Source organism: Lepus europaeus, chromosome 5, assembly GCF_033115175.1.
Source record: "Lepus europaeus isolate LE1 chromosome 5, mLepTim1.pri, whole genome shotgun sequence".
In the NCBI taxonomy this organism is placed as follows: domain Eukaryota; kingdom Metazoa; phylum Chordata; class Mammalia; order Lagomorpha; family Leporidae; genus Lepus; species Lepus europaeus.
Genome location: NC_084831.1, coordinates 141,020,245 through 141,032,252, shown reverse-complemented (window position 1 = coordinate 141,032,252; position 12,008 = coordinate 141,020,245). Strand labels below are relative to the sequence as shown.

The following is a 12,008-nucleotide window of genomic DNA, read 5'->3' as shown; positions in this document are numbered from 1 at the left end:
TATCCAGTTTCAACTAACTACTGATAAAAGAAACGCCCAGACAAGGAAGCTTTCAATGACAGCAGTGAATCAATTTGCAAACAACCTAAACGAGGACACAAAGCTGCGCACAGCTCCACAGCTGCCGCTTAATGCGGAAAGGCCACGTACCGCGTGCGCACCACTCAGTGTGCAGTGAGAGCAACTCAATCAGCGTTTCTCTGAGGAGAAAACGTAGTCACAGCTCTTCAGTTCAAAAAGCCTCATTTTTTTTCAATTAACAATTTAACTAAATGAAGTAAGATTATACCAGGTCACAATGAACTTGCAATAATGACCTCACCAAAACTGCTTCCTTCTGAGATCCTAAACCATGTGAACAAGGATCTGAACAGACCATAAAAACCATAAATAGCTATTTGAAGAAAAAATGTGCATTTATAAAACGACAATATTTGAAATGGCAATAACTTTAAAATGCCCAACAATTTTCTCTTTATCATCTTGCCTTCAATCACTCAACTGGCCAATTCAGTCTTCATTTAACTAGAAATCCAGAAAAAAAAAAAATATTGTGTTAAGTCTTGAATTCAGTTTGTACCTGACTGCGGATTGTGTGATTCTCATGTTTTGTTAATTGCTTCAGATCACCTTTGATTTAAGGAGAAAGAGAAGTAAGATTCTAAAAATGTTCTAACTAAACCCGATGGTGGTTAGACAGGAGAGGAGGGGACAGTGACCACTGCCAACCACCATAAATGCCTTTAGATGGTTATCTTGAACACAGCGGCATACAGCATTATAGAGATTATCACTACTAGGGAATGCCCCTGCCAAGTTTAGTAATCCTCAGATTATCTCCATGGGGTTTTGTCTGTTTATTTGTTTGCCATAGCCACGTACTACCTGCAATATTTTATGGTTAGTATTTTAATCAGGTTGTTTTAATTTTATAAATTTATGTTAAAAATACATATTTCTTTTTAAATTTATTTGAAAGGAAGAGTTACAGAGAGGAAGAGCCAGAAGCAGAGAGAGAAGCCTTCCCTCAGTTCATTCCCCAAATGACTGTAATGGCCAGGGCTGGGCCAGGCCAAAGCCAGAAACTTAATCCGGGTCTCCCATGTGGGTGAAGGGGCCCAAGTACTTGGGCCATCTTCTGCTGATTTCCCAGGCACATCAGCAGGGTGATGGATTGGAAGTGGAGCAGCCAGGACTTTAACTGGTGCCTACATGGGATACTGGTGCTGCAAACTGCAGCTTAACCTGCTATGCCACAATGCCAGCACCTAAAAGGAAAATTTTTTTAAATTATAAATGAAAATAGGAATACCACCCTCTCAGAGGTAACCATAAAAAGAAACAAAATAGGATCAATATAACATAAGACTAACCAGATACATTTCTGATTTGGTATTTGTTCTTTCTTCTTAAAAGGGAAAATCAGGGGGCCAGTGTTGTGGCGTAGCAGGTGAAGCTGCCACCTGCAGCACCGGCATCCCATATGGGTGCTGGTTCGTGTCCCAGCTGCTTCACTTCCAATCCCGCTCCCTGCTAATGGCCTGGGAAAAGCGGCAGAAGATGTCCAAAGTGTTTCCGGCTGCCCATGTAGGAGCCCTGGAAGAAGCTCCTGGTTCCTGGCTTCAGGCTGACCCAGCCCTGGCCATTGCAGACATCTAGTGAGTGAACAAGCAGACAAAAGATTCTCTCTTGGTCTCTTTCTCTCTGTAACTCGTTCAAATAAATACACAATTTTTTTTTTTTTTTTTTTAAGGCGGGGAGGGGTAGGTGTTGTGGCGTAGCAGGTAACACTGCCATCTGTGACGCTGGCATCCCATATGGACACTGATTCAAGTCCTAGCTGTTCCATTTCCAATCCAGCTCCCTGCTAATGCTCCTGGGAAAGCAGCAAAAGATGGCCCAAGTCCCTGGACCCTGCCACCTACACGGGAGACCTGAAGGAAGATCCTGGCTCCTGGCTGTGTCCTGGCCAGACCCAGCTGTTGTGGCCATCTGTGGAGTGAACCTGCAGACGGAGGATCTCTCTCTCCTTCTCTCGCTCTGAAACTGTTTTCAAATAGTTTTTATTTTTTAAATCTGCTTTAGGGATAATAATTAATAATGAAGGGCCACTGTGAAAATAGGGGATTCCAGAGTTCAACTCCTTGTACTCTAAACTCTGGGGCAGTGGAGGTGGAGTTCTGAACCGTCTTTTCCACACTGAGCAAGCCCCTTCTCACCACGGGCAATGCCTGTTTGAAGCACCACTCTGTACAGACTGCTGCAGGTTCAGGACAGGCTTCAGTGGTCGAGCCCCTGGCACCCAACACCCACAGTCGGAAGCCAAAGGAAAGTTATACCTGTAGCGTGGGCGGCCCCGATCATTCTTCCTCGGATCAACCCCTCACGCTTTGTATTTCTTATTACTTTAATTTTTCCAGGAAGATATTTTTGGACATATTCATCTAGTTCTCCTTTCAAATCATCTGAAAATAAAGAGTCCTACAGTTATTGAAATGGTCTGAAACATATGCAGACACGATAGCTATTCTAGAGCATATGTGGTACATACAAAAATTTACAACAAATTATCAAACATTAAAGAATCTTCTGCTTTAAGAGAATATTGTAGTTTATCCTGTAGGAAGAAAAAGGGGAAAAAATGAAGGGTAAGAGTTGGAATATTAGACAAAAGGAATATTCATCATAGTTATGGACCAGTTCTGCAATTTCATAACATCTAGCAAAATATTTTGCATAGAGATATTTGAGGGACTAGTGCTATGGCTTAGTGGGTAAAGCCACCACCTGCAGTGCCGGCATCCCATATGGGCGCCAGTTCGAGTCCCAGATGCTCCACTTCCAATCCAGCTCTCTGCTATGGCCTGGGAAAGCAGTGGAAGATGCCCCAACTGCTTGGGCTCCTGCACCCACGTGGGAGACCTGGAAGAAGCTCTAGGCTCCTGGCTATGGATCAGCCCAGCTCTGGCCATTGAGGCCATTTAAGGAGTGAAGCAGTGGATGGAAGACCTGTCTCTGTCTCTGTCTCTGTCTCTCTCTCTCTGCCTCTGCAACTCTGCCTTTCAAGTGAGTAAATATTCAAAAAAAAGTTTGAAATATGAGTACACAAATGTTCAGCTGACTGCGTAAAAGTAACATGTGAAACAAAGTGATGTGTCTTTTGTTTCAAAGTAATTGTGTCTTAGACCATTTTTTTAAAAAGATTATTTATTTATTTGACAGGTCGAGTTACAGATAGTGAGAGAGAGAGACAGACAGAAAGGTCTTCCTTCCGTTGGTTCACTCCCCAAATGGCTGCCAACAGCCGGAGCCACGCCGATCCGAAGCCAGGAGCCAGGTGCCTCCTCCGGGTCTCCCATGTGGATGCAGGGGCCCAAGCACTTGGGCCGTCCTCCCCTGCCATCCCAGGCCACAGCAGAGAGCTGGACTAGAAGAGGAGCAACCGAGACTAGAACTGGCGCCCATATGGGATGCTGGCGCTGCAGGCGGAGGATTAACCAAGTAAGCCACAGCGCCGGCCCCCTTAGACCATTTAAGAAGTTAAGAAATAATTTTTTTTTTTTATATTTACTTGTTTATTTGAGAGGTAGAGTCAAAGACAAAGAGAGGAGGAGACAGAGAGAAAGGTCTTCCATGCACCAGTTCACTCCCCAAATGGCCACAACAGCCAGAGCTGGGCCAATCTGAAGCCAGAAGCCAGGAGCTTCTTCTGGGTCTCCCATGCGGGTGCAGGGGCCCAAGCACTTGGGCCATCTTCCACTGCTTTCTGAGGCCACAGCAGAGAGGTGGATCAGAAGATGAGCAACTGGGACATGAACTGGCACCCATATGGGATGCCAGCACCGCAGCAGGAGGCTTAGCCTACTATACCACAGAACCAGCCCCAAGAAACAACTTCTATTACCCCTACCAAGAATTACATAACAGCAGCAAAAAAGACATTATATTCATTTACCACTTTTCTTCTAAGGGCACTAAACCTTTTCACGAATATGAGGTAATCCACCTTTATATTTCATAGCATCAAAGATCATCTAAGATATGCAGTTAATTCTATAGTTGGTATACAAACCAGTAAATTATTATAAATTTTTGTTTTAAATAAAATAGCCACACCGTGAAAACCAGAACACAGGCTGATTAACAAGAAGATTCAACCATGGCAGGTATTTGGCCTAGCAATCAAGACACCAAGCAAAGTTGCTCACACCCCATGTTAATTCCCAGCTGCTGCTGTTGATGCCAGCTTCCTGCCAGTTCAGACCCTGGGAGGCAGCAAGTGATGTCTCAAGTAACTGGGTTCCTGACAATGGCACTAAAAACACGGACTGAGTTCCTAACTCTCCCGTTTGGCCTTGACTCAGCTCTAGTGGCCATTGTTAGCATCTGGGGAGTGAACCAGCCAATGGGAGTACTCTGTCTCTAATAAAGAAAAACAGAGTCTGGATTTGGTATTTAAATCTACTGTGAATCTTCTTGCTTTACCAATCTTCCACTTGATCCAAACTCAGATTTACTTGTTGGCTTTTTTTAAATCACTCATTATTGAAGTAAGTTTTATTTCCTATCTAATCTCTTCAGATTTTCTGCTGTGAAGTTTCAATATTTACTGAAGTCTGAGGATTTTGCTTCCATCAGTTTGAATGTGCGTTTCTTACTTTATATATGAAAGTATAATAATATGCCAATTCTATTGCAGATATAAAAGGTGCTTAATAAATGACTGAGTGCGTGAACAAATGCCACTGGCCTACGGTTCATCACTGCATTTCTGCAGCCTGCTAGAATAAAAAGAGCAAAAGGCTTGGAGGAGAAGGCCAGCAGACAGGGCTCTAACCTCAACCCTACTCCCTGACAGCTATAGGACTCTGAGCATGCTAGTGATTTTTGTGTTTCCTCCTTAATAAAATAGGATTGCCACCTATCTTGCAAGGCTGCTAAGAGCTGAATGCATAGGGTAAATAAAAAGCCTTCTTACGTAAGTGAAAACCATTCTCAGCAAGAATCTACATTGAATTTAAGAAAGGTGCACAAATATGTACTAAGTCATAAAATACTGGCATTCAGAGTTCAAGAACTACCAGAATGCAACGCAATATACTTTTATCTGGAGATAGCTGGTAGAAAAGACTTATTAGATAAATGTAATCCAAGACATTATGCTAAGTGAAAACAGCCTGTCTCAAAAAGGCTGATACTGAATGATTCCATCTATTAACATTCTTAAAAAGACAAAATCACAGAGATGGAACAAAACTAGAGAGATTAATGGCTGTCCAGGCTCGGTGAGGGTGAGGGTGAGGGTGAAGGAGGGGATATGAATATAAAGAGGGAACACGAGGAAAATCCCTGCGGTGAGGGAGCAGTCTACACCTTGTTTGCAGTGGTGGTTACAGGAATCTACACGTGAAAAATCACACAGGACTATCCACAAACATTGTACCAATGTGCAATTCCTGCTTTCTTTTTTTTTTTTTTTTTAAATTTTTTATTTATTTATTATTTTTTTTTTTTTGACAGGCAGAGTGGATAGTGAGAGAGAGAGACAGAGAGAAAGGTCTTCCTTTTGCCGTTGGTTCACCCTCCAATGGCCGCTGCGGCCGGCACATCACGCTGATCCGAAGCCAGGAGCCAGGTGCTTCTCCTGGTCTCCCATGGGGTGCAGGGCCCAAGCACTTGGGCCATCCTCCACTGCACTCCCTGGCCATAGCAGAGAGCTGGACTGGAAGAGGGGCAACCGGGATAGAATCCGGCGCCCCGACCGGGACTAGAACCCGGTGTGCCGGCGCCGCAAGGCGGAGGATTAGCCTGTTAAGCCGCGGCGCCGGCCCAATTCCTGCTTTCTAAACCTACTCTGGTTATGTAAGATGCAACCAATGGAGGCAACTTGATAAAGGGTACACAGACCTCTTTGCAACCTTCTGTGAAACTATATTCATTTCAAAATAAAAAGATTAAAAATAAAATACCAAGTGTCTGGCATTGTGGTGCAGCGGGTTAAGCTGCCCCGTGACCCCGCGTCCTGTGCCAGAGCACCGGTTCAATCCCAGCTGGTGAGCTTCTGATCTAATTTCCTGCTTATGTGCCTGGAAATCAGCAGATGACAGCCTAAGAACCTGGACGCCTGACACCATGTGGGAGACTCAGATGGAGTTCCTGGCTCCTGGACATGGCCTGATCCTCCACAGCCAGGACAGCCAACTGGGGGGTGAACCAGTGAATGGAAGATCTCTGTCTCTCCCTCTATCATCTTGTCTCTCAAATAAAGAAACCTTTGATATATAGATAAAAAGTAAGCCAAGGGAAAAACCTCAAGACCAAATTTAAGTAGTATATTTTATAAGCAGATTACAAAGATAATGTATTTCTTCAAAATTCATCCTATAACTATAATAAATAAATGAATTACCCTATAATTACAAATGGACAGGCACTTATTTGAAGTTGGCTCAGTTTCAACTGTATGGGTAGGAATCACACCAAGTACACATCTGAGCAGTCAGTCTGGTGTTTGTCAATGCCACAGTGAATGACACCACAGAGACGGCTTTTCTTACCGAAGTCGCTGTCATCATCGACAAGGATGATCTCATGGAGAAGGTGTGCTGGCGTGCGGTCCAGGACACTGTGCACGGTCCGGAGCAAGGCAGAGAAAGCTTCATTGTAAAAACAAATCACAACACTAGCAACTGGCAGGTCAGCCGGGTATGACTTGTCTTTACATCTGTAAACATAAAGATGAGAAAACGCTGATGTTTTAAAAGGCTCAAAGATCTAAGGTTATTATTTGATAAAGAGTGATTGTCCCCTTGTCCAGCCTCTATCTTATGACAACAACTTTTTAAAAAGTATTTTAAGAAAAAATGTGTTTTGTTTTCAGATGTTTTCCATTTGAGTAATAATTTCTCTCTCCTAAAGCTAACTCAGGCCATTTAAGAAATGTTTGTGTTTTTTTTTTTTCTTTTTGGTAGAGAAGTTACACAGCAACACGTTATTTTTAATGAAATTGCTACAAACGTTTAATGCAGCACCCATAAACTAATGTCCAGCAATGAGGTTTCAAAAGAAAAGATACATAAAACTTCATTTGAAGTCTCTTAGAAATTATAAAATACTGACAAGAATAATTGTTTTTTTAAAAAAAACACTTGAGGACAACTCAGCGTGATTAAGAAATAGAAGTTTAAACATGCTTCATAGAACACCCAAGGTTTACATTACAAGATTTCTTGCATCAGACTTTTTACAGAGGTCAATGAGGCATTTACTGAACGCTTAAGAGTGCAACTTTTTAAAAACGATCTTTTTCTTTGTATTTTCTAAGAGAATCATACTGCTATGCTTTCCTAACCTCTGTTGATTACTACATTAAGCGATATTCATTTAAAACCCTGCAAATTTCAATGACAGTTCAAAAGATGAAGTGATGATGACGGCCTTGTTTCTGCTTCACTCTGTAAATCCGCAGTTCTTCACCTTGGCACTGGCTTCCACTGAGGTTTACTCAGTCATTAAGTTGAATTTGACCTGTGTAGGCTAAGCCTTAAGTTTTAGTCTGAATTGGAAGCATTTTACAAGAGGGAAAGGTGTTCAAGTATTTAAAGTACCTTTTCCAGGACACCTCAGCTGTAAGTCAGGTAGATAGTTCTAGCTGTTAGGCAAGGACTCAAGGACTGGATTGTTTTAACATAAGGCTTTTCCTGTTCTTGAAGCCTCAGTCATTGAAACTCTTTTTAAAGCCTGTGTGCCTTAGAGTTAAGCAATTTGTTTATTTTTTTCCCTCTCCATGAGTTGCAAAATTTAATGCATGAAGCTGACGTGGCTAACATGTTTATTTTAACACTTGTTTAGAAATGCTGTTGCTTCAGGTTCTTAAAATTGCTCAGCACTCCAACTTCTCTAATCAGATTTTTGGAAACCTACCAGTGTATTTCTTTGTTCACACTGCAAAACGCCATATTCTTTCCAGCTAATTGTGTAAAATTCGATTACTCGCGAGGTCAAAACTGTAACCACACCTGAATCTATACCTCCCCTTTTCTGCCACCTACCCCTCCCCATAGTTATCAGTATTTACATGTAGACATTACTCTGCTGTATAAAATTCATTCTAGAGTTTCAAAGACATCACTCATATTATCATATTTTGGTCATGTGAAGATTCATATTATTTTGTAATGAACAATTGTCTTTATAATATTTAGTTGGCTGATGAAAAATCTTGTCTTAATTTTTTAGAAATGAGTGTAGCATTTATAAAATAAACTCTGGCTTATCAATTAATGGCTCTGTATTCCCCTTTCCTGCTAGATTTGATTTTCTTCCCCTCTTTTGTTAGGGACTGAGGTGGGATAGCATGGGTATAGTGAATGTATGTAATCTGATTTGATCCTGTTAATATTTTGTTGTTATGTAAATTTTGGTGTTTTTTTTCTTGTTGTTATTTTAGTGGATAAAATTTGTATTTTGAATTTTTTGGAGATCATCACTCCACTATTAGGTGCATTTATTGTACCTATTAGACACAAATCATCATTTTATTTCCTGATTACTCAAGTGTTAAATGGGAAGAGTGGCAGAGGGAGTGAGAGAAATGGCATAGGCTGTATATCACTGCCATTAAAGAAACAATAAAATGGTGATGAACATTTGACATAGTTCTTGTTAGCCAAATCTACTTTTAAAAAAGTAATTTCTTCATTCATGAAATAAGAAAAACATCTTACGAGGCTATCAGAGTTTAAGGAAACCAGGTATGCTACAAATACTCATTCCCATCATAACACTGTTTCACCCCTCCATGTGCTTGTCATTACCTGGAAATGTGGGCTAAAACTTAAAAGAAATTCTTACATAACTGTTTCAATGATACTCATATTTTTTAGTGTTTTTCATAGTCATGATCCTTTCAAATATTTAAATTATTTTAAAAGTATTTGAAAAAGTTATTATCAAATTTAGTTGAGCTTTCTAAGAGAAACAGGTGACTTATTCCCACCCTAATAATCAGTTTCAATTTGACTCTTGTACACTTAACACAGCGTGGATTTCTTTCTCAGCATAATGGAATCACAGCATGTCAGAGAGAAATGACCTGACAGAATACTCGATTCATCCCCTTCATTCTACAGGTGAGGCAGCTAGGCTCAAAGGTGCGGTGGTTTATCCAAAACTACAGGTAGCTACTTAGTGGCAGGGCCTTGACTGGGGACATAGTTTGAAGGTGAAAAATGTCACCAACCTCTCCTGGAAGGTGTCAAATGTTTGTTTTTTTCAACTATTCTTTCCATTATGCATATTAGGTGACACTTTATAACTGATACAGCAGGACAATCTTAAATACCTATTTCTTCAAATTGGTCAATACTACACTAGTATTTGCGAGGTAAGATTCTGTTTTGAAGTATAAAGCTTGCAGGTATGCATACAGATATTTGGCATTTACAATATTCTTATTAGGTATCATTATATAACATTTAAAGTACTACATAAGTATATTTTACAATTTTGTCTATACTTAGTAACAAACTTGCATTTTTTATTTGATGTAATAAAAGCTTTAATGTAACTTGTTGGATCTTGCATTTTTTTCTTAAACTTTGAGCTGACAGAGTGATTCTTATGTTATTGTATTAGTAGTATGAATAATTGTGGAATGTTTTTGAGACAGAGTACTATATTTGTGAATATAATGTTATGACTTTATCATTTGGTAGAAATCTTTCCATCAGTATGGAAAACTAAGAAAACTGTTTTCTGCTGTGTAATATGGCATTCATCACAGATTAAAGCTTATTTTCCTGTGAATAAAACTTATTCAATAAAGTATTATTCTTTAAAATGACAAAAAAACTATTTGAAATTTTAATTTTTTCCCATGTAACAAAAATAATTTGAATAAACTATAATATAGCAAGGTGACAGAGGACATTCCATTTAAGTAACTATTTGACAAAAAGGATTAGGTGGCCATAGCAACAAACTAGTAACGTACAGAAAACAATCCAGAGTCCTAAATTCTTTCGGGTGGCCTGCTTCCAGCCTCCCGCTCTCCTGCTGCAGCCAAAGTGAGCTTGGGATTGCACGCCTTAGTGCTTCCCACGTGCTGCTGCCTCTACAGGGCAAAGCCTTCCTTTGCATCCCTGCTGTCTTCACCTCTCTCAAAGTCTTTCCTGACTGCTCTGGCTTTTGGGGTCCTCACTGTGCCAGCTTATGTGCCAACACTGTTACCTGCTGGCTTATCTGCCCCCTCTGGCTAGACGCTGAGCCTTGTGATCCCAGATACTACTTCCTGTTCTGTTCATTTCCAGGCCTTCACACCACGTACACCACGCAGAAGGTGCTCAACAAAGGCCAGTCTGTGGAAGCACTGACTGACTGCGTGGACAGGACGAAAACCCTCTGAAGGGGCAAAAACCATGAAGGAGCAAAGTGATGCCACGGGCAGTGTTCTCCACGGAGTTTAACTCCTCTTTGCTAGGAACTAACAAAAGACTTAGCGCAGAAGCAAACTTAGCGTCTCTCAGCACTCCTTTCCACTTTCCCACACTGATTTCAAAGAGACATACAACAAGCTCTAGAACTTTGCTGGTACAATCTCAGACCATGAGGCTTCAAGTATAATACAAATGGAAATGAGTCTCAAGGTAAGCATCATTGTTCAGCTTACTAGAAATTAATTGCAAAACATGAGTACCATCCCCAGAGCTGCTTGTACTGGCAGTAAAAGCATTCTGCTATTTAAAAATGTATTGGCAGAAACTAGTAACATACGCTGCATTCCTCGTATCTGGCACATCTCTATGGTAGCCCAAGCGGTTACTAATAAGCAAATTGAAGGCATGTTTCTGATAGCCCAAGTCTCTCAACTCCTGATCACGTTCATTAAAAATCATACCTGCAAGAGAGTGAAGTTACAGTCAGTGTATTAAATCTGAAAAGGATTACTACAGTTATTGTTATGATTTTAAGAAAATGCTGACTTTATCCCATAGCCATGTTTCTTAAATATTACATTATCTCCAGTTTGAAAAATACATTTTTTAAAAAAGATTTTATTTATCTATTTGAAAGCCAGAGTTACAGACAGAGAGGGAGAGACATAGAGCCAGAGGTCCTCCATTTGCTGGTTCACTCCTCAAATGGCCACAATGGCCAGGGCTGAGCCAGGCCAAGGCCAGAAGCCAGGAGCTTCTTCTGGTCTCCCATGTGACCCACCTTCTGCTGCTTTTCCAAGGCCATCAGCAGGGAGCTGGACTGGAAGTGGAGCAGCTGGGACACAAACTGGCGCCCACATGGAATGCTGGCATTGAGGTGGCGGCAGCTTTACCAGCTAAGCCACAATGCCGGTCTCAAAAGCACACTTTTTTGAGGTTGAAGTCAAATTCGTATCAAAGCAACTGAGCCTTAACTATAAATGATACTTGCTCATAAGCCATCATCTTAAGAATATCTTACTATAGGGGCCAAGCGTAGGCTAAGCCTCCACCTGTGGCACCAGCATCCCATATGGACACCAACTGGTGTCTCTGCTGCTCTACTTCTGATCCAGTTCTCTGCTATGGTCTGAGAAAGCATTTCCCTCTCTCTCTGTAACTCTACCTCTCAAATAAATAAAATCTTAAAAATAGAACCCAAATGGACCTCAACAGACTTCAAGTACTGCCAAATTGTTATATGAACCCCTCACTCTCCAAAAGGCTGTCAACAAACCTTTTCACTAGGAAGGATGCCCCCGGTCTCAGGCATTAATCAGTTGCACTGACAAGAAACTCCTGCACAGATCTATTCAAAAATCACCCTAACCTTGTATTCCTGCTCTAGTATTCTCCCAGATTCTTATCTTCACACAGAATGATAACGTCTCCTTTGCTGTCTCTTCCCTTTAGCCTCTTCTCACAGAACGGCCCTTTTACCAGCATTTCCCACTGTCTGTGCACGCAAAACTAATCTCAATGGACATGAACAGATGTTAAAAAGAAAAAATGATTGGGGCCAGCGCTGTGGTG

General features: G+C 41.1%; 1 protein-coding gene across 4 annotated transcripts in view; it reads right to left on the bottom strand.

Annotated features, from left to right (window-relative positions):
* GALNT11 (polypeptide N-acetylgalactosaminyltransferase 11) overlaps positions 1 to 12,008 on the bottom strand; it is a 53,881-nt gene that overhangs the window by 16,267 nt on the left and 25,606 nt on the right. For all 4 annotated transcript variants that reach the window (XR_009865976.1, XR_009865975.1, XM_062192884.1 and 1 more), the window contains exons 3-5: positions 10,774 to 10,897; positions 6,558 to 6,724; positions 2,340 to 2,465 (exon numbers count right to left, since the gene is read on the bottom strand). Coding sequence is in view for 2 of the 4 variants with exons in the window: in XM_062192884.1 (XP_062048868.1) it covers positions 2,340 to 2,465; positions 6,558 to 6,724; positions 10,774 to 10,897 (417 nt within the window). In the remaining 2 variants the exon portion in view is untranslated. The remainder of the gene's footprint in view (positions 1 to 2,339; positions 2,466 to 6,557; positions 6,725 to 10,773; positions 10,898 to 12,008) is intronic.